General features: G+C 49.5%; 1 protein-coding gene and 1 pseudogene across 1 annotated transcript; both read right to left on the bottom strand.

Moving 5' to 3' along the window:
• Nucleotides 1-5,086: 5,086 nt before the first annotated feature.
• LOC108864490 (uncharacterized protein K02A2.6-like) lies at nucleotides 5,087-5,839 on the bottom strand. Its single transcript, XM_018640251.1, has one exon. It carries the CDS (start codon nucleotides 5,837-5,839, stop codon nucleotides 5,087-5,089), a length of 753 nt encoding a protein of 250 aa, XP_018495767.1.
• A 13,279-nt stretch (nucleotides 5,840-19,118) lies between these two features.
• Nucleotides 19,119-24,065, bottom strand: LOC108864491 (uncharacterized; annotated as a pseudogene).
• Nucleotides 24,066-27,940: the final 3,875 nt, after the last annotated feature.

The following is a 27,940-nucleotide window of genomic DNA, read 5'->3' on the forward strand; positions in this document are numbered from 1 at the left end:
GCCGAAGTTCATCGAGGGAACAGCCGCATCAAAATTCTGTTGTACGCGGACGACGTAGTCATATACAGTCCGAAACGCCTACTTGTCCAAGAAGCTCTATGCAGACTGAACACAATGTCGCAGACGCTTGGACTAGCGGTCAACACAGAAAAGACGGAGGCAATGAAATGTCGAAAAGGAGGAGGAATATCAGTGAAGGATGTTCTAACGATAGGAGGCAACAGACTTGAATTCGTGAATAGCTTCAAATACCTCGGGGCCACGATTCATCACTGCGGATCCTCGTTCACGGGGCACGTGAAAGACCGATGCAACCGAGCGACCCTGGCCATGCGATCTATAGAATCCCCTCACATGCTATCGGTCAACACGGCACTCCGCCTGTTCGACATCAAGATCGCACCAGTAGCCAAGATCGGAATCAAACTAGTCTGGCCACTCCTCACGACCAACGATATGACAGCTCTTGACAAAACGAAGGCCACATTCATCAAGCGAACCCTCCGGCTTCATCACACGACGAGGAATCGCCTGGCCTACCTGTTGACGGGTGCATCGACCCTCACGGAGGACGTTAAGAAGCGACACAACCTAGAAGAAACTGAAGCATACAAGACCCACCAACGCGCATGAGAAGAAAAATTCGATGAAGTTGACGAGAGCTTCTATTCAACGGAAGCACCTGGGGCGCTGACCCTTGGGCCTCTCAATCCAGTGAAAACTGCGCCATGGATACCGATGAATTTTGAAATCCACAAGGGCAGGACCCTGTCTGTGGTAAGGCATATATGTGGAGAGCAAAAAGCCCCTGGCAGGTAGTGTCGGAGACACTACCGTAAGTATGGACGTGGAATGTACTCTCAGTCACAGTTCTTAGGAGTGTGTACTTCTCAATTCAACTGATGGTCTCGTGTATCATGAGATCTAAGGGCTTATTCGAGAACCCAGCAATGCAAGTTGTATTATCGGCGGAGATCGTTGATTGGTCGTGGACTGCTATCAGTTCGACTCTTCGATTTCCTTGGGAACGAATACATCCTCGAACTCGCACCCGTATCCCTCAGTTCCTTACCAAGGAGTCAGCTCTTGTGAGCGATGATTTTTGGGATATTCCTCGGCCTTTTTGTGTGCTGTTCCGCCAGTCGGTGTGAGATTTATTTTCCCTCCGAAGTCACGGACAGATACGTTCTCCACGTTGATAGCCTTTCCTTTGAATCCATCCAATTTGTGATGATGACCATCTCGTTGGAACCATAAACGATCACAGACGTCTTACTTGTGACCGAATTCCTTCTCGATGAGGACCTACTCTATTTCACCCATTCAAGATTCCGATTGCATTGTAATTGTCCCCGTCTCAACAGGATGTGAGGTGTCGTCTTGGATGCACGGCAATTTACGTTTCCGAGCTCGACACATCGCGGTCCTGTCGGATGTTGTTCGAGACGTCTTGTAGGATTTCAATCAGGGACGCGTTCGCACTGCCTTTCTAGGAAGACGGAAGACACCACACCTTTCATTATAGAGTACGTTATCGACGTCTGGTTCATTCTTACGCTGTTGCATAGTGCACGGTAAGAGGAGGGTCTCGCTGAGGTGCGGAGGAAAACGCGTCGATCGAAACAATATGAGCGGGAATCGCTCTGCGATTACACATGCCTTCGTATGATATTACAAAAGGATTTGACAGACTCATGGGTGTCGTTATGGCGACGTACCTGACCCCGGAGTGCGCCGCGGAAAACTCGCTGCTCTCGCTGATATTCCGACTAGCCTGTCGGCATATGGATCGACATGAGATCCAGCAACTCCACGTTCTGGATATACTGACCTTGCCCGCCGAGCTCCGAAACAGAATCCTTCCCACCATCCCCCTGTTTTCCTCGTCCCAAATTCTGCATTCACGCGGCCCCTCGGTCCGAAGCAAAGACGGCGTTGAGGGAGGAGCATGGCGACGGGTCAGAAATGATTCAGACTCTTCGACGGATGTACCTACACGATGAATGTTCCATAAGAGATTCGAGGAGGCGGACGGAGAACATTCAATCCTGGACTGAGCTCCGGGCGAGTCCGTTCTCCACAAGAGCTATCGACCCGTCATCGTGTTTTCCTCGTACAGAAATGCTTTCAATGCACACGAAAAGAGATGAAATAATGGAGGAGCAAAATCGAAGCTTCTCCTCCGCAGAGATTGGTTCGCAAGATGATGACCGTATCAAGCTGGAAAACACAAACATTTCACATACGCTGAGCCCGCCTCCGTCTTCTGGAGTCACTCTCGTCTGCGAGGAATGCAAACCTATCGATCGAAGTGGCGGACCTACCGTAGTCTATCTCAAGGTTTCCATGGTAGAGCTCCATCCAGGATCATGATAATAAGACTCGTCGCTTTAGATCTAGACTCATACAATCCGATTGCATTCCATCTCATACCATGCTTTGAAGTACGCGAAGGGAGCGTTTGGTCTCGAGTCGTTCGGACTTGCCCCTGAAGATGGATCACGTCGGAGGAGTCTCGTGGCGGGAGAGCTTCGTCAGCTGCCCGGTTAGTTGTCTAGCGGTGATCCTCATTTTACAGCAGAGTCAGAATCGCAAGAGGCCCACCCAGACCCTGCAGACAAATGAAGTGCGTGATGCAACCCCCAAACCGCCGGACGAAATAACCGAGACTAGAGAGCTTAAGGTCGCGTCTGTTATAAACTCCATCGAAAAGATCGTAGAGAAGAATAGCATTCAAGTCGAGTTCATTAATTGTCATCTGACGCATGGACTCAAGAATTGTCCGTATCCTGTCCTTGCGAGACACTGCTTCAACCTCATTGAAAACTACAGCGATCTGATTCACGATTTCCATGCTCGGGGCAAACTGAGAGTTGCTTTCCTCTGCCTGGACTACAGCATGCATCCTCCCTCTCTGGATGGCGTTAGCCGCGGAGTTCTGAGGTTGCTTGCTCAATCTTATCGTATCCGATACGAAGATCCCACTGACCTGCTTATTTGGATCACCCGTAACAACCATCAAGGCACGGAGGCGAAAATGCAGATGTTTCCAAATATTTCAGGGAAGTTANCCTTTTCGACGCGGAGCATTCATTCCGCTTCTCCTGCCGCAAGAGAATGTATTTCAGAACGTCTAGGTGCCTCCAGGACTGGATATAGGTAGACAAACGAAGAGCTTGTCCCAATGTGCTCTCAAAAGTGCAAATTCTGAGGAGTTTGGCCCAGGCTGTCCCATCTCATTCAGCGCGACTTGAGTGCATACGCGACTCGAGTTGCCCAGTTCCCTAGGCGAGCCTACCGAGACTGAACTGGAACGTTTCAGTCTAGAACGCTTAGTTAGTCGACAACCAGATGATCTCACCGGTTCAAGCTCGCGGCACCGATGTCGTAAAGAAGAGGGCAGGCGACATCAAACTGTTGTGCAGATCACAGCGCGGCGCTGAACTTAAGACTTCAGGACCACTTCCATCCTTTGCCAACTACCGACAGAATTTTCACGGAATTGAATGGTGGTGTTTTTTCCTTGACCATCGACCTAGCCGAAGCGTACCTGTAAGTACGCTACCGGGACACCGAGCTCCCCCCCGTGTCCCTGGAAGGTGGCTTGGTCTCGTTTGTCGAGATCGATGCGGCCCCGTCACCTCGTCCGATCGCCCTAGCGGCTCGAGCTGAGCTGGTCAAAAAAATCTCAAAAGGAATAGATGAGGATTCCAAGCTAGAGGGGGAGGTGTGGGAACGCTAGAGTTCCTCAAAGATATTCATTATAATTACAATCCCGAGTGGGTAATAAGTAGCTAATAAGAATAAAATGGATGAGATAAGTAGCAAGAATACGAGATGTTCCGGGTTAGGAAGACAAAGCGTCTAGTCTCTGACTGAGTAGCTGGGTGAAAGGTATCGCCTACATGAAAGATAAGAATGGGCGAAGATCCTTCCTTCTCAGGTGGGAGCCAATCGTTGTCCCGAATGATGTCCCGATTTATTCCCCGCCCTTATATATATAATGGAGGGCGCGAGCGTCGCTTCAATCGGGCACGCTGTCGGTCCCAGACGGTCGTTCACGTTCAGAACCCTGAGATGGCCACCCGGATCTCGGAGCTCGTAGCTCTGCTTCGCGACCTGCCTGACGATTGTCCAGGGGCCCACGAAAGTGGGATGGAGCTTCTTCGACAATCCCCGACGAACCTTCTTCAGCCTATCCAGCATCCTCGCACCAAGAGGCCATGTGCGTGGCAGCAACCTGGCTGCGTCATAGCGGGTCTTCATGCCCTCCTGAACCCTCACGAGACACGCATGGTAATGGTATGGTAATTTATTGATCCCCCCTAATTGATATGCAAAATTAGAGTGCTCTTTTCTTCAGAGGCGGATTTACCGCAGATCTTGGAGTCTTTCTCACTCTTCCAGCAGTTTCTTACTTCTGTGGAGAGTTGAGGGGTCCGGAGCGTCTATGAAGCCGAGCTTCTCGTCCGTTTCGATATCCTCCGCATATCTATCCCCGCAGTCGTGCAGCACGTGTTCGACCGATTCCTCGTAGACACCACATTTCATACATGAGCTGTCCACGTTCGGCGTGAAGTGAGACCTGAAGCTCCTTGTCTGCAAGGCTCCAGCCCTTGCGAGCGCCAGCAGGGCACTCCCACGCGAGTTGTCGCATCGGACTTCCCTCGATCCTCTGATCCTCTTGGAGTTACGATACCTCGTCAGGGAAGACTTCTTCCCATCTCCCGCAACCCCACGTCTTCCACAGTCAAGTTTACCTGTTTCCGGATATCAGTGTCGAACTTATTCAGACATGGACGTCCGTTCAGGGAAGTCGGTTAAAACTGGGAGCAACCGAACTGCTCTCGCAGCAGCTTCATACGTTCGTACGCGGCTATCTTGACCCCGGTCATGTGCCTCCCGTCGCAACTCCTGCACCGGGGGCTCCGCTGGCGAAACCGCGGTGAACCCAGAGAGCAATTCGAACGGCGTCTTGCGCAAGGATTCAGTGCGTGTCGTGCTCATAGGGATGGCGATCGGATATAGACGACTGACGTTCTAGAATCAGGGCCGACAACCGGTCCTTAACCGCGCGAACTGTCCGTCACACCAATCCATTGCACTGGGGATGGCCGAGGGCTGCCCTTATGTGCACCGTTCCCGCCGTCTGGAGGTAATTTGCGTAGATGATCCCCCTGAAACAGGTCGCGTTGTCCGTCACCACGGAGCCGATTCTTCCAGTCACCGCTGTCAGCGCAGACAGGGAACGCACCACGAATCTTGCCGAGATCCGGCGGGTCGCGAACAGGTGAATGTATCGCGTGCAATAGTCGACGACCACCAGGACATACCACGCCCGTTCTCCCGGCAGATTGAAAGGTTCTGCGAAATCCGAGCCGACCTCCTCGGAAGGCCGAGTGGGAGGCGCGATGGGCTGGAGGGTTCCCACCTTCACCGGTCCTGCCTTCTGATGCTGGCAGATGTCACAGCTTTTGACATGATTCCGGACCTTGGCCAAACCCCCTTTTCCCACGTCGAATCGCTCATTTAGCCGTCTGCCCGTTTTCCAAACTCCCGGATGACCGGACATGCCGTCCTCGTGACATAGCTTGATGGTGTCCGTCACAAGTACCGCGGGTATGTAAAGGCGGCCTTCACGGTAGAGGAGCTGGTCCCGAACTGTGTATCCCTCTGGCGGACTTCGTAGAAGATTTCGGCAGACCGGGTCATGGCGCTGCTCTTGACGAGCTCGCTCGACACTGAGCGTGGCAACAGAGAGCCTTGATAGAGCGTCGGCATTACCATTGTCCTGCCCTCGACGATGTAGGACTTCGGAGTCGTAATCTTGTATGGCCATCGCCCAACGAACGAGCTTGGGACAGAGATTCGCCTTACTTCGGAGGTCCTTCAACGAAATACTATCAGTAACCACCTTGGAGAGCCGTCCGCACAGATGGGGGTGAAACTCTCGAATCGCCCACACCACAGCAAGACACTCCGTTTCCGAAGAGTGACAGTTCGTTTCGACCTTAGTGAGACGCCGACTCGCATTAGGCGACCGCTCTCTCTTTCTCCACCAATACCTGGACGAGAACTGCACCGAGGCCCGTTCCGCTCGCGTCCATCTGTGATCTGGTTTCTAAATCGTCTCGGTAATGGCTCAGAGCAGGTTCCGCTATTATCGTGTCTTTTATCCGTTGGAAGACTTGTTGGTGTTTCCTCCCCGTTCGAAAGTTGTCGTCGTCAGTAGCTCGTACAGCAGTACAGCTGTGGCCGCTAAATTTTTGATGAAGCGCCTGTAGTAGGACGCCAGTCCGAGAAAACTCCTTACTTCCTCGACGTTTGTCGGCGCGGAAATCTCTTTGACGGCGGAAATCTTTTCTGGATCGGGCTCAACTTTATGACCCAGTAAAGTGACCTTCCGCGTGGCGAACATACACTTCTTCGCTTTTAGTCTCATCCCAGCGGCTCGAATCGCTGACAATACTTTCCTGAGATCGGCCGCATGTGTCTCAAAATTTTTTGAATAAATTATTTTGTCGTCTAGATACACAAGGGCCATCCGATACTTGAGGGGTCAAATGACTCTCTCCATCAGCCTCTGGAACGTCGCCGGAGCATTCGCCAAGCCGAAGGGCATTCGTTCTAATTAGAGTAGGCCGTCCGGGATGCGGAAAGCTGTTTTCCCTCTATGATCCGGTGCCCTTTCGACTTGCCAATATCCGCCGTCTTTCTTTCTCACTAGAACCACTGATGCGGCCCAAGGACTCGACGACGGCTCGAAAATCCCGGCAGACAACAATATCCATGATAGACCTGTCCGCAGCTGGAGACGAAGTTTTGTGGGAAATCCCTGGAGTTTTGAAAAGTAATGTGTACAAACCGACATACATGAAAAAAATATTCATAAAGATTCTCGATTTGACCCCGTCTCCATTACGACCAGATGTCAGTCCGTCGTATCCAGGAACTAATCAGTGCACGATTGGGGACCACAGCGGTTGATGAAGTTCAAATTCGGTAACGGTCAGTGTTATTCATAGAGCAAGATGTGTCTCGCATGTATGCATGTTACAAGTTGACCCCTCAGCCTTACATGTTGCTTCGGAGCACATCCTTGGTCTCCTTCTCCCTTTTTCTCGGATTTGTTCGGATTTCATGGCTCGAGATCTATATCTTCCAACACGGCTCAGATTCCCCTCGCCCGTTTAGGACCATAGAGAGCTTTTTCCAGCTCACATACTCTCCAACTCTCATCGTCGTTCGTCGTAGCCCTCAAGCTGATGCGTCTACATTCGTCCTATCACCATATCCTCACGTCGCGTTGCAGCATCTCAAGATCATTCGGTGCCACCAGGGACGAGACTCATAGGATGTCATTATCAATGCTGGAGAATTCCGGAAGGGTCTCCTGATCAACTCGGGACTTTCCTGTTGCTTGTCTCAAGACCAACTCGGAGGAGTCTCCGACGTGGAAGCATATCCAACGAAACGGAGGCTTGGCACCATGGCAGAGCGGAGTCTTTCGTACCTTTCTCATGGAGTTATATAACCAAGCCCTGGGGAACGCGGCCTCCGGCCGCGCTCCTTATTGTGGACTCAAACGGGAATCCCGAGCTCATTGCCCGGGTGAGAATTCGTAGGTTGAAGGCAGCGGCAAATCCACCATCAGGAATTGCAGCGGTTTGTCGCGATGCGATCAATTCCATGAGAAAAATGATTTCGTTGTTGGGCTCTGGCACTGACCACCTTCTGACGGTTTCTAAAACTCGTCGGCTCGTAATCTTCGTCATGAAAGTCCGCCGTAGATAATCCCGGTCATATATTACTATACAACCGGAAAAGTTTTGAACGCTATTCCGAACGGTCAATTGAACCCCCAAGATGAGCAAAGAATCGATCGAGCAAATCTTGAACTCGAGCCTATCTGGCTGCGTAGATTCGCATAGGCGCCTCACAACTCACAACGGAAAGGGCCGCGGAGGCAAAGGAGACGGAGCGCAGAATTGAAGTTGTCCGTCATTTCCATAGGGATTATATAGGAACTCTTCGGAATATTCCCGGAATGCTAGAAATGGAAAATTTACTATAGCGCAGGAAACGAACGCAGGCGGAACGGAACTCCGTCGCATTAGCGCGAGCGCAAGGGGCGACCGCGTCACGGTAGCGGCGGCAGATCGGGCGGAATTTCCAGATCATCAAGTAGATCCTCTTGAATAGATGCATAACTTCTGTGTCGAAATGAGGTTCGAGCTGGTGATGTGCTTTCAAGCAATGGGAGGGGGTGTCCGTGCTTCACAGACGTTTTTGTCGGAATCGGTGAGGATTTTTGTCTACAGACAGACAGAGTGACACACAGACTTAGCGTTTTATATATGGGGGGGATAGCGTTTTATATATAGGGGGGATGCTTCTCCAGATGGATCGTCAAGACTCCGGACAGTTTCACGGATTCGGATCCGGGAGCATTGTCACTTCTTACTGCACAAGGGACCGCACAAGGGAACTTCCATCTACGTGTCTATGATAGGTATATGATCGCGGACAAACGTATGATCACGGTGGTTTTCAACTTCATCTTCATCGATAGGCGGACAATCGTTGCTCTCGCTTGCGATTTCCCTATTTTTTCGTACTTATCATAGTTATCAGTTATCATTTATCGAGGAGCAAGTCATCACACTGAATAGGGATTCTTGATCATCTCTACCTTGGACTTCCTCTCGTCAGGCTCGCCCTCGAATTTACCTCGAGGGTGAGACAACGGCTCCGTCCTAAAAAGGCTGAACGTCGTCTTGTTCTATTTCGGCCGCCTTCGTCAGACGCGGGAAAAAATTCGCGACGAAACTTGCTCCTCTTAATTCAAAGTATGTAGAGTATCTCGGGCCGAAACCAGATTACGATAAATGTATATCCTACATTGGGAGATCCCGAGATCACGCCCGCCTTGTTGCGAGTCTCTCTCGAACGAATCTGGGCGTGAACTCGCCATAATTGCGTCCTGAAACGCATGCGATCTCATTCGCCTCGACCTCTCCACCTCGACACCCAAGCGCGGCGAAATTCGAGAAACATCATCATCGGGCGGAGGGATTGGAATCACGGCACGGGAAAGGTACATTATTCGCACTGGATTCAAGTTGTCATAATGAGCTTCGTCGCATTATGTCGCCATCGTCGATCGAATCCGTGGCTAACATTTGACGGAATGGGGGTAGAATCATTACATTGCAGCTTGCTAGTGTGTCCGTGCTGTCATATTGGCTGCTATGACGCACTAGGAATCGAGGGAAAAAGCGGAATTGCCTCCATCGACACCTCGAACTCTATTCATAGTTACCGGCCTTGTCATGATCGAGGACCTTGAAAAGAGCAAGGGCCGACTTCGGGAATCGGAGCCGACACCTCCTGACCTTGGCCGCGTCACCAGTCACCACAGCGAGGTTGTGGACTATTTCAGTTTTTCATTCAGAGGGAAATCATGATCATGATGAGACGAAGTTTTGGATTCAGATCAACTTGTGATTGTTTCGATCTTCTGATAGCAAGGGGGAGCGCGTGAGCGCACGCGACCGACGCGCGTGACGAATATTCTTCACAGCTGCACGTGACGGTGCGGTAGCTTTTCGGTTTGATTCAATTCTTTGAACAAGAACTTTAGCCACGGCTAGCTGATTGTAATTCTGTCCCTTCAATCGAATCGACGTAGTTCTACGCAAACATTGGCTTGGCTCATTGTTGAACCTGCTCAATTTTTCTCCACCGACATTCATCAATCGCTGAATCATGGGTTGAACGTTGGCGATATGAATGACCTCATCCAATGTTCTCATCCTCGTCTCATAACTGTGAAGAACCTTCAGCAGAAAGCTGACGACAATCCTGCATCGCGATTCGTATATCGTAGACAGCAGCCTGACCCGTAGGTGGGAAAGCCATGAACACTTTTTTTGTCCGGGAACATTTTCGGATAACCGCCTCGGTCTTCGCATCGATCTTGGTCCGCTCTCCTTTAACTTGAACCTCCCCTCCGTCGCGCTCGATCAAGGTACTCTCGATGGAACAAACCAGGCTCTGGCGATTGGATACGCATAATCGAGCTCCGACTAGTTTATATGCAACAAAGAATCGAAGCCAGTCCGTCTCTTCCCCGTCAATCGCACATGGGACAGAGCGATGCACTCAGTCGCTTGCGATGCCGGCTCTCGTATGATTCTTGTGTCATGGAGCTATCGTGGAGCGCTCCAGGAGGGACGTTGTCGAATTCGACGCCATGAACGGGAGATGTGGCGATGTGAGGTATGAACTCGTCCCGGTCGTTTCTCCGTGAAAATGCGACCGGCAGAGTGGAGCGCGACCTCGGCTAAGAGACAGACACAGCAGAGGCAGTACGCGATCAACAGAAATTTTATCGGGAAATTATCCCCTGCTGCTCGCTCTCGGTCTTCTGGTTCGAAAGTAGCAAGGTATTTCTGGAATTCTCGGGTTGCTGCCTTCCGCTTGTTCCTGCAGCAATTGAATCTTTGCTCCAGGAGCCTCCCGACTATTCTCATAGTTCTCCTCTGAATCGTCTCAGTCGGTGACTTCAAGAGGTCGTAAGCCAGCATCATCGAAGCAAGCTCATTCCAGTCCTTGTTATCCACGAATCTGCTCGCAAGATCGAGCCTCAAGATTCCGCCGGCGACTCCGCGAAGCACCAGGTAGCTTGGATAAAGGAGAATGATATTTTGAGCAGAGTCCTCCAAAGATATACGATAAAGGTTTCCGAAGCCGAACAGGATACGTATCCCATCCAAATCAGGCTGCGTACCGCAGATGATCGGCTTTCCACCGAAATGATTCCTGGCCCCGAAAGCCAGGGACACAAACTGAATGGCTATCGTGACGCTGTACAATCGGGATTCGGTTATGTATTGGGCGACTCCACAACGCTCAAGCCTTTGAACACGCCATTCACCAGGTATGGCGAACGTAGAAGTCATGTCGTCCACGAGAATCAGAGAGAAGAACATGCTTCCCAAGATCCACAAGGCAGCCACTGAGGCAACGGTGTTCTTCACTTTTTTCGGACAATGTCCAGAGCTTGAGAACACGAAGAGTAGATCGAGAAATGCTCCGAAAGACGATGAGTCACTCAACAACCAGATCGATGAGCAAAGTAGAATGATCAGGCTCAAGACCGATCCGTTGAAGACTTCGGCCCGAATTCTGAGAACAGGAGTTTGCTCGTCGAAGCCGTATGCAGTCAAGTCGCGCTGAATGAGATGGGGAAGCTTTGCCGAAACTCCGTTGAGCGCGGTAGAGACTTTCATTGACATCGAAGCATTGAAGCACGGTTCAAGGTCGCTGCTGAAAGTAGCTGTGATCGAACGAGATTCTTGGAGGGCCAAACTCTTCAGAACTTGCGCTTTTGAGAGCACATTGGGACAAGCTCTTCGTTTGTCTACCGATATCCAGTCCTGTAGGCATCTAGACATTGACCTTGGCATGCGCTTGACATTCTCAGAGATCATCCTGAAGCCGAAGGGCGTTCTGAAATACATTCTCTTGCTGCAAGAGAAACGAAATGAATGCTCCGCGTCGAAATGAATGACTTCCCTGAAATAGTTTGGGAACATTCGCATTTTCGCCTCCATGCCTGGATGGTTGTTACGGGTGATCAAAATCAGCAGGTCAGTTGGATCTTCGTATCGGATACGATAAGATTGAGCAAGCAACCTCAGCCCTCCGCGGCTGACTCCATCCAGAGAGGGATGGTGCATGCTGTAGTTCAGGCAAAGGAAAGCAACTCTCAGTTTGCCCCGAGCATGGGAATCGTTTATCAGATCGCTGTCGTTTTCGATGAGGTTGAAGTAGTTTCTCGTCAGGACAGGATACGGAGAATTCTTGAGCCCATGCGTCAGATGACAATTGATGAACTCGATTTGTATGCTATTCTTCTGTACGATCTTTTCGATGGAGTTCAGAACAGACGCGACTATAAGCTCTTCAGTCTCGGTTATTTCGTATGGCGGGTTGGGGGTTGGATCACGCACATCATTTGTCTGCAGGGTCTGGATGGGCCTCTTGCGATTCTGACTCTGCTGTAGAATGAGGATCACCGCTAGACAACCGGCCAGGCAACCGACGAATCTCTTCCGCCACGAGACTCCTCTGAGGTGATCCATCTTCAGGGGCAAGTCCGAACGACTCGAGACCAAACGCTCCCTTCACGTACTTCAAAGCATGGTATGAGGTGCCATGCAATCGGAGTGTATGAGTCTAGATCTAAAGCGACGAGTCTCATGATTATGATTCCAGACGGAGTTCCACCATGGAAACATCAAGATAGACCACGGCAGGTCCGCCTTCTCGATCGATAGGTTTCCATTCCTCGCTAGCACGAGTGATTCCAGAAGACGGAGGCGGGCTCAGCAAATTCGAAATGTACGTGTTTTCCAGCTTGATACGGTCTTCATCTCGCGAACCAATCTCTGCGGAGCTGCGGTAGAAGCTTCGATTCTCCTCCTCGAGTATTTCATCTCTCTTCGCGTTAGTTGGAAGCATCGTACAAAGTCGCGAATATGAAACGTCTCCGCCTCAGCAACAACATAGTCTCTTTCGAGGACTTTCCGTGCGGAAATACACGACGACGGGTCGATAGCCATTGTGGACAAGATTTTCGGGGAGGGGAAAACGGGAAAATTGGGGAAAGCATTCTGTGTCGGAACTCGACGGGCATGGTCAGTATACCTATATCTCTTCCTTATCGGTGGCACCTCACGAGCTGAGGAAGGGGGCAGAATCGAACTGGAATACAGAGAAAGCTTCACCAAAGACAATTTGCCTGAGGCTCATCTCTTCCGTCTCGAGACCGGCGACGACCTCTAGTAAGGCCATGTTCCTCCTGCATATCGATGGTCTCAATACATCCACGTCCGTTTCACTTTATGGCCCTCTGCGGTCATTGATGCTTCTGAGGGAAACATCTGAGAGTCGGCAGAAGCTAAGACGGGTGATGAAATCCCTCAGAATAGGCAGAAGCATCGCAGCTTTGCTCTACATGCAGTGGAACTCCTGTGGAAGCGAGGAGGAAGTGGAGCGGGGCTCCCCATCCATCCATGGACATTTCAGTAGCTGGGGTTCTGACCCTTGGGCCTCTCAGTCCAGTGAAAACTACGCCAACGGCTCGGACTCCCACACCGAGACCCGGATGCCGCGTGATACTTTGTAACTCTATGCGCAAGTTCATGATTCAAGGAATAGAACTCGGGGATCGGCAATCAGAAATTGGGACGGCTACGGAGAACGGACGAGATAAGCGTATACGTGAAAATTTAGCCCCAAAAGTCTCAGGACCGCCCTGGGATCGAGGAGGGACTCAGCGGAGTTTTACGTTGACGGGTCTCTCCCATGAGAGTCAGGCCCCCGGGTCATATCCTCACGCCTCCGAATCCGAAGCACACTACGCAAACGGCTCCGATTTTCACATCTAGACTCGCAGGTCATGCGATACGTTGTGACTCAATGCGAAAGCTCATCATTCGAAGGGATGCACTCAAGGCTATTGCAGCTGACTACTCTCCGCTCGAAGATTGCCACTCATGGGGGAATTCTCATTCATGGAGATGGTGCTTCTGAAACGAGTGGTCCATCCCGCATACAGAACTTCTCAAGTCGCTGTCGGGCCTGATCGGGGAATATCTCTTGAAGAGAGGCGTTTGTCTTGCATCTAGTTCTTCTCGGGTCACCGTTCTTCTCGAGACAACCAGACAGAAGGACACCGTTTGCTCGAAGAGGGGAATGATTTTTTGACGTAGAACTACGTCATCATGGACGCTGTCCAGAAAAATGTGACGGATCTCGTTACGGATGCACGAATGGTTTCGGATTGAGAGCTTCGAAATCGCGGGAGGCTTTTTAGACGACATCTGGCAAGGGATAACTGTCAGAGAGGCTATTGAACTTCCAACAACTGCGTCTTTAGGAAACTACCTCTGGAACCTTCGAATCACCTCAGTTATTGAGGATCATTGAGCATCGAAACCAATCGTGGTGCGTGATGATTAGGGATGTAAGTTTTTCGCGGACCGCCATTTTTCCGCGAATATTCGCGGAAATTTCCGGCTACTCCCCATAGAGTTTCAATGTAGGCCGCGAATTCACCGGATATTTTCCGCGAAAAATTTACATCCCTAGTGATGATAGATTGTGGTACTCGAGGGTGCCGGAGCGAAAGGTCGCGCCACTGAGCGACCTGACGATCGTGGTACGAAAGCGACGAACACATATCAGGATATTGGAGTATCGGTATCAGCTGATCGTCCCCCACGCAAGGCTGAAGACGAGGTTGTCGGCGCGCTCGACACACCTCGCTTACAGCTGCATGCGCGCCGCCGCGTGGCCACCTCACGACCGAACTGAATCATCCAGATGATAAAAACCATGTAGACAGAATCCGGCCTCGGAACTGATTTGGATGCTCTGAGCCGGAAAGCTGAATCTCAGCCATGCAGGATTTGTACGCCGGAAAGGATCCGATACAGCCAACGTCTCGCAATATTCGACTTTCCCTTTTTACTGTCGGCTGTGAGTTTCTCAGATCCCTCATTCCCTCATCAGTGCGGCCCGAGTAACTCTTAAGGTTTTAAGCAAGGTAGTACTATATTCTCGATTCGCTGAATGAGGGCTCGGGACACACAGCCGGATTTGAACTATATTGCGATACGATTTGATCGGTCAATTCGCGGCTTCGCTCGAACGCGGCCGGACTTGACCGTCTGGATCGGAACTTCATAAGAATAGAAACACATCGTTGAGGACCCAGGATTCTCATGCGGGACCGAACTTCATCGGCTTCATAAGAGTGCGCCCGAATATTTTCCCCATATCGAGACTTGAGATAAGAGGAACATATCGTGGAGGGTCCTGAATTTCGCATCCGGGATCGAACCTCATCGGCTTCGGAATAGTGCGGCCGGACTTCATCCTTAATTTGCTTCATTGACTTCATCGCGCTCTTGCAATGAGTCCCCTCGAGCACGTTGACGTAGTTCCACGCAACTCTCAGGTTCGGCATCAAGCTAAACCTGCACTGAATTTTTTCTTCTAGACAACCATCTTCATTATCTTGGGTACCGATGAATTTTGAAAACAAGGGCAGGACCCTGTCTGTGGTAAGGCATGTATGTAGAGAACAAAGAGCCCCTGGCAGGTAGTGTCGGAGACACTACCGTAAGTATGGACGCTAAATGTACCCTCAGTTATAGTTATAAGGAGTTTTTAAATCTCAATTCAACGAATGGTCTCGTGTATCATGAGATCTAACGGGTTATTCGAAAACCCTGCTCAACAATGTAAGTTGGATTATCGGCGGAAATTGTTGATTGGTCGTGGACTGCTATCAATTCGACTCTTCCATTTTCTTGGGAACGAATACATCCTCGAACTCGCACCCGCATCCCTCAGCTTCCCACCAAAGAGTCAGCTCTTGTAAGCGATGATTCTCGTCGTTCTCAGCACGGCGTTTTGGATGCAGAAGGCTTTGACTTTCCGGTCTCATAATTGATCTCGGGAAATAGAGTAAACGCTTCGTTTTTCCATGTGTCTGTCTGGTGTGAACCCTCTGGAATCCCATTGAATAGCGGTCGAATAATATTCCCCAAGATAAACTTTGCTCTCATCGTCTAATCGTCGTTGCCCAATTAGCTCTCCCTGATTCACTAAAGGGATCGTGTGACACCACGGTTCAGTCTGAAGTTTCGAGGCCCCCCTCCCTCCCCACTTGAACCCTTCTCTCTCTCAGGCTGGTCGCTACTCACTTTTCTATCATCTGCGGAACCAAATCTGCAATTCGTATGATGGGAGAAGTGAGCCGAAAGCGATGGTGCATACATTGATAGGAGAGAGAGCAGCGTCGTGATCGATGGGATTCGATAGTTTACCCACGATTCTGGATCGGTTCCTAGGGGGCTAATGTGAAAATCCGGAAGTATCAAACGACACCTACAAAAGTCTTGTCGCACTGATACTTCAACCCTAAACTGAAGAAATCCTTTATATATATAGTTTTTCTAACCACTCCATGGAGCGTCAGAATCGGAGTTATCTTGCAAACCGTGTGCTCCACAGAACAATCTCTCGAGAACAATGCAGGGCTGGTCTCCCGTAAATTTGCCATCTACCGGAAGAAACCTGATCACAATCGAGGACGTATTTTCTGGCCTATTGGATTACGAAAGCGGAAGCCAGGAAGACGAAGTTCCGGTGGGAATACCCCTCAGTGAATTTTAAGACGTTTCACGTCAACAAGAGGAAAACATGGGGGTGAAGGGCAAAGCGAATCCCATTAATCGATGAAGGGCTTTTTCAACAGATATCCAGTAACATCGTCGGGCGGCATCAGAACAACACTTGATCCTTGAGTTGAGATGTGGGCGAGAGAGACACGAAACACGAAATCCGATATTTTCTTTTTGCGGACTTTCAACGGTTCCAGTAACTGTATTGTTTAGCAATGTAAGTCCCACCGCCTCACTCGAGCAGACTCGAATTCTGAATTACGAAAAAATTTAGAGCAGGTTTGGCTACGAGCCAAACCGATGTTTGCGTAGAACTACGTCGATTCGTTTTAAGGTACAAAATCACTCTAAGCGAACGATGGCTGAAGTTGTTCGAAGAATTTCTAGGTCGCCGCGCTAGCAGAAAAAAAAGAGAATTCGGAAGTCCCGAGACCTGGGATATCCGCTTTGATTCTCTCCAGAAATCTGAGAAAGTTCCTTAACCAGGTCAAACTGGTTTGTAATGCACGTCAGTTGTGTCGATTCGGAAGGTTTATTATCCTGGAAGTTCGCTTTCCGAGGCGTTCGTTAACCGTGAGCCCACTGTAGTGGGCCGCTCTTTCCAGTTTCTCGAATGACGGAGGTACGCCGACCGCTGCTACTGTAGAGTGGATATGTGGCCTCGTGGTCGCTAGATTCTTCCCTCCATGCTCGGTCGTTCCTCGCGATGACCTTTCACGTAGAGCGTAGTCGGTGTTGGACTCCTTTTTACTTCATGACTCAGAGACTGACCCGCCACTCGGTCCTGGTCTCTCTTACATTCGCGTCGCGGCCACTGGAAGAGGGGGATCTTCCCTGTTCGCGTATGCAACCGATCCGATTGGCTATGGTGAGATGATCCGACGATGCTCGATTACCGTAAACCCTCCAATAGCAGCTCCCCTCCAATCGAAACCCCTCTCTAATAAAGGCCCCCCTGCCGGACCTTTTGAGAAAATAAAAGCACCCCTCCATAAGAAGCCCCCCTCCAATAGAGGCTCCCCTCTAATAGGAGCCCCTCTCTACTAGGAGACCCCGCACTGCCGGAGTCGGCTGAGGACAAGCTGACGTGATAGAATCTGGACTGCGACGCCCAAGGATTTCCACCCAGACCGGGAACACGCTCTCCCCCAGAAATCCATCATCAATTCCCCGGAGCAAGATTTCTCTTGGAATATTAGAAGCCCCCTCCAATAGTAGCCCCTCTCCAATAGAAGCCCCTCGCCGGAGGTATTTGAAAAAACGGGAAAGTAGTAACGAGCTATTACCGTATGTTCGCGTGAAAACGTCTCTCGCGTATTGCTTGAAGCTGGCGGTAGGTGATCTAACTTTCTGTGTTTTTTAGACTATGAAGATGATTAGACTTATGAGCGGAAGAAATACGGATCTTGCATATAGGCGGAATATTTAATGTTTCCACACTCTGAAACAATTACCGCACGGCTTGAAAAGCGTGGTATCCTCGTCCTCGAAATGGCCCCGCAGAAACAAGGAAAGAGTTTCTCGTGCTCTTTCCGTTGATGTTTTCGGCCGTTTCGCAACTGCTTCTGACCGCCCCATATTTTCAGCTACCCCTGCTTCCCGCTTTCTCGCATGATGGTTCTTGTCTTCGGTCTCATGGCTAACACCAAGAAATGAACCCTTCTTCGGAGACTCAGCTGCACACTTCGTTATAATCTATCGAATCTCGGCGAAACCTCCGTTTACAATTCCGGTCGGACGAATTAAGCTCAACTCAGAACCCTGTTCGAGATCCTTCTCCGATCAGGATCCTAAATGCAGGGAACTTATTTGATAGGCGGTCTGAAAGTAGATGAAGAAAACCTGCATAGCTGCAGCGGTTTTCTCCACCAGAGCAAGGGATAGGTATCCCTACGAGCAAGATTATTCCCCGGACAAACAGTCTTGAGTCACTTACACTCCATGTACTCACCGATATACATCAGAACCTTACTTCCTTTCAACTGCTTGAGCCGACCATTCTCCCCTTATTCTAGGAAACAATCATTCATATTGCTTAAGAGAGGTTTTCGAGGGTCGACAGAAATCGTCCAATGGAATCTCCTTCTCAGTTCAGTCCCGGACGAGAATTGATCGGGACAGTGTCCCATAAATTTGCAATCTTTCGACCCAATCCTCGTGATAATCCGATGCCTACCAGCGGAGATTCAGCCCCGCAAAAGCGGGGTAGATTTCGCTGCATGGAGGACGAAGTTTCTTTGACCGGCTACTAGAGACATTTTAAAAACGTTTTCACGTCAAAACTAGAGGCTCGGGTCACCATTGGAGGATTCACGGTAATGTGCTTTCCCCGTGCTGTGATTCCAGTCCCACTGTCGCCACCGGCAACTTCGCGACCTAATGTTTTTTTTCGAATTTTGGCGCGTTTTGGAAGTCGAAGCCTAGGAAGAAATTGCAAGCGTTTCCAAATGGAAAAGCGTTTCCCTTGCTCCCCAGTTTTTACGAGAGTGGATTGCAGTGGGGTGAGCTCCATTACGATAGTTGTCCGAGAGAGGAAATGCATTTCGACGCAACGGTGGTTTTTCCTCCTCTCCGTGACGCTTTTTTTCCGAACCGAGCCGTACGGCGTAGTTCTACGCCAAAATTCTTGATCTGATTGAAAGTACTTCCTGGGGAGATGTATACCACCACGAGCAAGTCGGCGAAACAGATTTCTCCGTACTGCGAAACTTCGAGACGTGGTTGCTCACATGTTGTCGAGATCGGCCAATCCACATCTATATTAGCTTATATTGGGACCCCACCGCTTTCATCTTCTTTTCTGTTTCGAGCGATTAATTTGAACCCCCGGATGTCGATTTCTTCAGTGTTCTGCATTCAAGTTTCCGATAAACAAAGTAAATGGGACTTCATCAGTAGATCATCGCTTTCGAGATCGGAGCCATGAGCCCTCAAACTTTGTACGTTGAAGTTGAGAATGATGATACTGAAGTCTGAAACTTTTTCCATCGTGGACTGGTCAAGCGTCTCGAATTTGCTCTTCGCGAGGCGACCCAGTTCGCTTCTTGATTGTATGATCCCAGGCGAAGATGATCCACTTGCATGATAAAACTTGAAGTCTTTCGAAGAGTTCTTCATGGACAAACCATCAATCGATCTGACTCTTGACATGGCAACAGAGAGCAATTGTTGTTGTAGGGAACGATGGTAGTCGAACACAACCTTCTCAAATGTGGCTCCTTGGGACTTATACGTGGTCATAGCGCGAGCTAGACAAAGTGGGAAATTAGATCGGCTACACCGTACCGTGCTGCCTTTGGTGACAGGAAAAGTTACTTTCCGTCTGAGGAGAGGTGTCCATGAGGTCTGTAACTCTATTCTTATGAGTACCATCGGTCTGTGCCTTGTTCTTGCTGGACCTCCAATGCCCAAGTTGTCAGGGAAGTCTAACCATAGGCGGAACGGTTGATCAGGGGAATCGGTCGTAGCATCGTCAACCTTGAAGTCAACTTGTTTCAAAGATCCAATAGCGCCGTTGACGATACCATCTTCGACGTCGACGTTTTAGGGGATCATGTAAGGTTGGTTCTATTCCAATGGAATATGGTAGAGAATGTTGCCGGATTCTGATGGTGTCATTTTATGAACCTTAGTTCGAGCCGTCGGAAGTTGGTTTTGATCGTGGTAACCCAAGTAGACGTCGACAGCCACCGATGTCTATTTTGGATAAACGACGGATTGGTTAAATTTATCCAAGTCAACATTTTTGTGGAATAAACGTATCGCGTCATTCGCTCAAGTTTTGCTCCATTCTTTGGTGCGGAAACGGGCCTCGATGATTGCTTGTTCCTCCTTTGTGAGTGAGTCTCCATCACCAATTTTCCTTAAAATCGTGGAAAACAATGCATCAGCTTGACGCATCACTTGGCGAAGGGGGTAGTATTTCAAGGACTGCCAGAGAACTGATCGACGAATTCCTCTTGTCAATGGTTCATGGATAGGTTCCATGGAAACAAGTGGTATATTGCCGTAGGTCACCGCCTAAGATGATATCCATGCCGCCAAAGGGAGAATCGTGGTCCATCGTGATATTTTTCAGTCGTTCATTGACAGTGTGGAAGATCCCTGCACCGATCATGCTGATTTCGTCGATGAAAACTATTTTGATGCCAGCAAATGCAGAGCGATATAGTTGCATTTGCTCGAAGGATAACCCACCTCGACGTCGCATTGTGCAAACGCTGGAGACATGATGAACGGTTGTCCCTCCTATCGCTAAGGCGGCTTTCCCAGTCGAAGCAGCGGCAATGTGAACGTTTCTTTCTGAGTCGTGTGTTCGTACGAAGCGATTGTAGGTTTCCATTAAGAGTCTATGTGAAGGTTTTCCCACAGCCTGCTGGTCCAGTGAAGAATATTTGCACTGGAGGTAGGGTTGGATCGAAGATTCGTGCGATGCAGTGCTTTATGAGAGCCTTCTGCTCGAAATTCGCTCGACGCATTGCTTGACAATAGCCGGCGGCGCTGAGAACGTTGCTTCTCTTAATCACAGATGACATGGAACTGGGAATTTTCACTTGACGAATATCATCGTTATATTGTGCGAACGTTTGATTGGGATCATGGAAGTGACGCTCGGTTTCTTCGGAGTCCTCGATGCGTTGGTCTTTTTCTGCTTGAAGTTATACTTCTCGGAACTTGCTCACATTGTTCTCAAAGTCTTCATAACCACCGTATCGTTTCCGCCGTTCAATAATACGGAGCTCAATCTCGTCGTAAAGTTTGAGGAAATTGTCATCGTCTAACAAGTCGATGTGCTCATTGCGGAATGGATGGAACAACATGACCATACTTCGCTTGTAATTTAGCTCATCAGTTGGCTTGAAGTATGTCCTTCGGATGATCCGTGCGTAATCTCTTTCCATGTACAAGTCTTCTCCGTTTGGATGTTTTTTGCCTTCCACTCGACGAGTAAGCGAAGTGCAATCGGCCAAACACATGTCCTCTAAGTATGACGGTCGCGGTTCGTATTTCTGATTGATGTTTTGCGACCAAACGTCCGTAGATTCCGCCAGCAGACTCTCAGAGTCCATGGCAGCTTTTGTTTCATGGTAAAGAGTGCGTTTGCTTGGAACGTCGGCCGGGATATATATTGCGTCTCGACTGGCAACACTCATTGGCTATCGCAAGCAAAACCAGGCGGCTTCTTGAGCGGTCATCTTGACCGAGTCCAACATCCGAACACTGAGACCTTTGGGGAGATCGGTGTACTTCTCATCTTGTGAATTTGTCATTTTTCGGTGCAAATCTGAAATACCGCGATTGGTCTTGTTCACGTATTCGACGACGTAAGCTGCGCAAGTATATTCGTCCAGAATGAATTGCAATGCCATGTTGGATTTCAGGGTGTTAGCAATCCATGGATTGAAAGTATTTGTCCAGATATCTTTCATATCTCTCCGGTATAGAACGATGGGACGTTTGATGGATGCCCTAATCACATTGAGGTAGTTGTCCTGAGTGAGATTCATAGAGCTCGAGAGTCGTCGATTGAGTCAAAAGTTCTCTCTTCGAGCGCTTTCCTCAATATGAGACCCTTCTTCATGAGTTCTTTTCTTCTGCCATCATCTTTAGCCATCGGTACCGAGATTCGAGTGATGTCACTCGGCCAAAAAGGTATACTGAAGCGACACACGGCCGCTGACGCGTTCGTGGCTCCTTGATTTTTATAACAAGTGAATGTGTGTTGAAGGACTTGCAAAGTGGCATAATCTTGTTCGGGGACTCCGTTACGAATATCGACCGAGCAGAGTTGATTAATCAGAGCGACCGTCTTCGGCATGTTTCCGGAGAGTGGCTCGTTGGGGTCATTATGAAGCCAAAGAAGAACATGCACATGTGGGCTGCCTCTGTGTTGGAATTCCACTCGCAAAAAGTGATCAATGACATAATGATTGCCGAAGGTACTGATTTTCTTAGATTTGAGAATCTGCATCATGACGTTCTCCATTCTCCAAAAATATAAGCAGCATATGACTGAGTCATTGTTCACTAAACTTGATCTGAAGGAGGCTGAGAATTGCGTCATCGGATCTTGTATCGGCACTTCGAGCCCCATCTTCAATTTATGTAAGCTCTGCAGGAGATGAGGCCAGCGTATCTTGTAGGCGCTCATGGTGAGGAACATAGTGGGCTTACCGATTTGCCTGATCATAGCAAAAAGATCCTTTCTCTCGGACATCCAATAGTGGACAGAATTCGGAATTGACTTCACGAAAGTGAAATCATGCTGAACGCAATGCTCCAGAATTTTTTTGTCTTCAAGCATTTCGCGGGTGATTTTCTTTAAATCACCGCTCAATTTATAGGTCGCACGTAGGCCTTCCGATATGCTAACAAAGACGCATAGCCTTAGCTGCCTGATAAAGTCGCTGCTTTCAGGATCTACATATATATTTAATGTCTTCCTGGTCAGAGCAGTCTCCTGCATCGAAATCTGACCAGTCGACTTCGATATCGTATAATTTGTAAAGCGGCTTGTTCTGTAGATATTCCAACCAAACTCTCACTTCACTTTTCTTGACTTGACCCGAGTAAACGGTGCTCTAGTGAATCAAGTTTCTCTTGAGATTGACGTAGAAGGCGTGGTCTTCTGCCTAGTTCCGAGGTGGGCTAGACCAGGGTTTCCCATCCTTTCTCGGACCAGGGAACCCCGGAGAGTTCCGAAAAGCTTCTCCCGGAACCCCTAAGGGGTCCGCGAATCCTCCCGCGGAACCCTCAATTCATCATTCATCGTTTCTTTCACACTACATCGCGGTTTCGCATAGAAGAAATGACACCCGAGGCACGTTTCCATGAGGACATAACTTATTCAGTTGTGCGGAGCCCTTGGCTCATGTATTTACACATATGTATCTCACGACGCGTGAGGATTCATATTAGGGATCAATGCGAACGTTGGTGTTGCCTTTTTTCCGAAATTTCCCCGAAATCCGGCAACCTGTCAGACAGTTGGACTCTCATATCTCATATCGTTCTCCGCATCCAAGCGACTTCTGTATTTGGTCTTAGTTGCCGTGTATACCGAGAATCCCGTCTCACACCGACAAGTGCTGACAAAAGGCACCACGACGCGCGGTGCTCCTTCGTGATGGATAGATTTTCACGATTCCACGGGTCACCAAATTCCGAACGAGAATCTCTTCGATAATGTCCCCTCTGTTCGAAAACTGCATTCGAAATCCCGCGCTTGGGGGCCGTGTCCTACGGTGGTTTGTTTGTCTTCTGGAGCGGCATTTTTCAAGAACAGCGCATTCGGCTTGAAAGTTTGATGAATTATTGCATTAATGCTTGATAATTGAACCGAGTATCTGTCCGCTGGAGCTCTGGGAATTCGCTTACGGAACCCAAGGGTTCCGCAAAAAACTTCGCCACGGAACCCCGAAAATCTCGTGGCGGAACCCTAGGGTTCCGCGGAACCCCTGTTGGGAAACCCTGGGCTAGACACGACCGTTTGGAGGTCGATCGGGATATTGATACTTTGGCCTATGATCCTGAAGGTTCCAGAGCCTCCTCGGAGTCTTCGAATTTGCATGAATGGGATTCGAGGACCGATTAACCGGGTTGTATAGCGTTCAAAGGCGGTAAATACGATGGTATGGGTGTCTGTGTCCGGGGCGGATAATAAAAACCGTTGTGAATGGCGAAAGTTGGGATTTTCCCTTTCGACAGAGATGCCGCTCATGTCTTGCATAGAACCACAGCAGGACCACCGGACGTTATTTGTTGCAGAATCGGAAGGTGACGTTCTTGGGGTTCACTCGGCATCTTGGGTAACCATAGACGATCGCACACAGGACAAGCAGGACCGTGTTCTTGACTAAGGAATTTGGCCTCGAATTCTCTGGTCGCTGAGCACCCCCTGAAGGATTCAGCCTTATCCGCATTCGGGTCACAAGAGCTGTTCGGTGATACAATTCGTTTGGCTCGCCGACGGCTTTGAGCTTTTCTCCGGTTCGTCGCGACTCGTCGCCGTAGGTTTTCATGAACTCTCCGCGTTTTCGGTATTCTGAGGAGTTTCGAACGTTGCTTTGTTCCCTGGGGCCTTCCGTTCTCGCTATTGAGAGCAGGATGACGGGTAACTGGATAAACGTATGCAGGGGGATCATTGACGGAATTATGACGATTGAGCTAAGCAAAAGCCATACGTTGACTCTCATCAATCACTCATCATCAGAGCTGTGCGCCGCGCCGTGCCGCTCATTGCAAGTTCCATGGGCTTAATGCTTGAGCGCCATGGCGCGCCGCGGCGCTCAAGCATTGAGTCTATGGCGCCGCGCGCCGCGTCCTGAATACGGCGCACAGCACTGCTCATCATATCATACATTATAGCTCGCTCTACGACACGGGGTTCAACGACTGTGTCACTTTCCGGCGCGGCACGTAGCCGTTTCTTAGGCGGCAGCGATATCGGTTTTCGTGATTGCGGTTTTCGCTTCGGTGCGGCCGACTGAGGACGAAGAACCCCCGCTGGAGAAATATTCGTTCCTTGCCGATGGTCAAGGCCTCTTTGATCACTACTGAGTACTTGGAGATCGACATTATCGTGGGAGTTGACGCCCTCAGACGCGTGACTTATGTTTTACATTCTCAGAGATAAGGATAGGGTCTACCGTCTCTCTATGATATAATTGATATTCAACGAACCGTCACAGGGAGATATGACCAGCTAACTCACGATGGAATAGTAAAGAGTCTTCGTTGTCGAAGGGACGACCAACGGAGTTCTGGAGATCGATGGTAATTCTCATCAGTTGCCGGTGCCGATCTATTCATCACAACGATAGATGTGAATTCCGTGTACAGAATCCAAATATGAATTAAATAAATTAAATACAAATATAAAATCAAATCCTGCCAGATCAACTTTGTGGAGGATGGGAAAATGATTCGATCAGATTGAGAATAAAAATTCTCAGATTTTCAATCCGCCTATATGAGGGAGCCCTTAGTATTCAGCGATCAGTACGCCTTCGACTAGCTACCTCGTGGCAGTTATTTGGTACTTCGTTCCACTAGGAAAAATCGTGTGATCATCCTCATGGAGAAAGAAACGTTGTCTTCCGATATTGCTCCGAGACCGGCAGAAGGATCTCTCGCTGCGGCGTGCACACGTATTCTCCGTTTCTGGCCAAAAGCGAGGTCGTCACCTGACCCCCGCCAACATTAGATTCCTGATGCAACAACATGTCGCTGTGACGGCAGTGTCGGTAGTTCCAGTCTCCGTACAAGCGAAAGCCAAACTGAATCGCATATCGCTAAAGAAGGACCTTGCTAGAGGCCGTAAGATGATCCTCGTTGCGGTGAACATGATGAGGCTCGACGATGCGCTCTGGAAAGACGCGGACCGGAAAAAATTCCCGAGGTGCAAGACGTGCCTTCCGTGTGCCGGCTTGAATCTGATAGCCGATCTCATAGCCTCGGACGGAAGTCTCGAAGTGCATGAGGCACAACTCCCCAACTTGGAGATTTTGGAATAATAAAACTGATATTTCCCGAGTCATCGAAGCCCTTCTCCCAAATCGCAAACGAACTTCTCGCATACAGATGTTGCTGTCGCCGAATCCGACACCTTGAATCTATTCTTCCACGCCACAGGACAAACCTTGAAGAGCTGTCTTCGAAGTATTGTATGATCCACCACTCAGCTGGACAAACCTCGATGTCCGGTCTTTGAACAATCAACTCAACAACGTTTCAGCTTCTGTCGCGGCTAAGGATTGAATGATCCTTAATTCCAATTGTTCCTTCACGTATCGCACACGCCCTTCGATGATCTGTCCAAGTTTCGCGGCAAACAACGCCATTTTCAGATCAATGAAGATCAAGCACTTGCTGATTTTTACGTGCCATTCATGCCTTTTTAGGCATTTTCAAACACTTCAGCAGACTTTTCTGGCGAGTTCACGGGCGAAACACCCACTTAGAGCCATTCCTCAGGGTATCAGACGCCGATGCCGCGTGCACGCGGGCTTCTCGGAAAAGTCGCACGTGTCTCTTTGTTTTGAATATTGCCACGATCTCGAGCACGCAACGTCGAGGTGATGCGTGCCGACAGCTGTGTTCCTCGTGCGAGTTCCCTGTGCTTGAAGCAACGCTTCCGAACGGAGCTGTTTCAAATTACCGATAGAAGGCAAAAGTTTTGTGGTGGGATAAGTACGGGAGCAGTCAGATGCGACACTGAAGATGCCCAAGCACGCCAAGAGCAAATTGAGCAAATTGGAATCGTACGTGTCGCTTTTCGGAGCAGATTGTCTGACGACCGATGGAGCAGTGCTTTTCTGCAAAAAGTGTGACAAGGCTGTGAACTCGGAGAAGAAATATTATGTTCTGCAACATGTGAAGACTTCCTTGCACCAAGAGCGTCAAAAGCGTCGCACTGGATCGACGCCGCAGCAAGGATTACTCCTCACGAAATACACGGTCGCTCCCGAGAAAAGCAACGAATTCAGCATGGACCTATGTCGAATGATGCTTCAAAGCAACATAGCTCTCTACAAAACGCAGTGCTCGTCGTTTCGCAAATTCCTGCAGAACAAGGGACGAAACAGCCGGTTCCTCACCACTCAACGTTAAGGAAATACTATCCGAAGCCCACCTACGATGAAGTAATCAGGAGGATACAGGATTCGATCGGCGATTCGAAGATATGGGTTTCGGTGGATGAAACAACGAACGCGAAGGGCCAGTTCGTGGTACACACAGTGGTCGGCTCACTTGACGGGTCCAAAGCTTCGACCCCAAATGTTCTCAGCTCGGAAGTTGTAGAAAGCACCAATCACGCAACCATCGCGCAGGCTTTCTGAAATGCTCTGAACATTTTGTGGCCGGATGGTTTGAAACACGATCGAGTGCTTCTCTTCGTGAGCGATGCGGCAAGGTTTATGAAAAAAGCAGCCGAAGGCCTGAAGATCCTCTTTCCGAAAAAGGTATTTATCACATGCATCGCGCATGGTATCCACCGTGTCTGTGAAGAGATACGGAAAGCGTTTCCTGACGTTGATTCTTTCATCGGCAACGTGAAGAAAGTGTTCCGGAAAGCTCCTTCCCGCATCCAAGCTTTCAGAGAACTCGCTCCAGGTCTAAGTCAGCGTCCAGAGCCCGTTTTAACACGCTGGGGCACCTGGCTGAGGGCTGCGTGTTACTATGCGGAGAACTTCGAGAGCATCGAAAAAGTTCTGAAGAGCTTTGATCCCGAAGACGCGCTCTCCATTGCTACATCCCAGAACCTGCTATCGGAGCCGAAGCTCAAATCGCACCTAGTGTACATTGCGACGCATTTCGGAAAGATTGCAGAGGCTATCGGAAAACTGGAATGTGCTGCGCAGCCCATTGAAACAACATTCGGTATTCTGGAAGAGATCGAGACTTCTGTCTTCGCCGCAGTCGGACCAAAGAGCGGTCCGATCAAGGCGAAGCTTCGCTGCGTTCTGCAAAACAACGAGGGCTATGGTGTCTTCAGAGAAATTTTGTCAGTCGTTCGAGATCACGGGCCGGTTCCGCCCCACTTCACCTTAGCAGATACACCTTTGTCCCGTTGTGCTCCTATGGTGAGCGTCGTTGTCGAGCGATCCTTCTCAAGGTATAAGATGTTGATGTCGGATCGTAGATTGTCTCTGACTCAGGAGAACGCAAAATATCAC

Source organism: Galendromus occidentalis, unplaced genomic scaffold (genome assembly GCF_000255335.2).
Source record: "Galendromus occidentalis unplaced genomic scaffold, Mocc_1.1 scf7180000077477, whole genome shotgun sequence".
Taxonomy (NCBI): domain Eukaryota; kingdom Metazoa; phylum Arthropoda; class Arachnida; order Mesostigmata; family Phytoseiidae; genus Galendromus; species Galendromus occidentalis.

Bases quoted from the DNA above. Each gene is read 5' to 3' on its own strand.
- LOC108864490 (XM_018640251.1), bottom strand. From the start codon at position 5,839: ATGGCCATACAAGATTACGACTCCGAAGTCCTACATCGTCGAGGGCAG.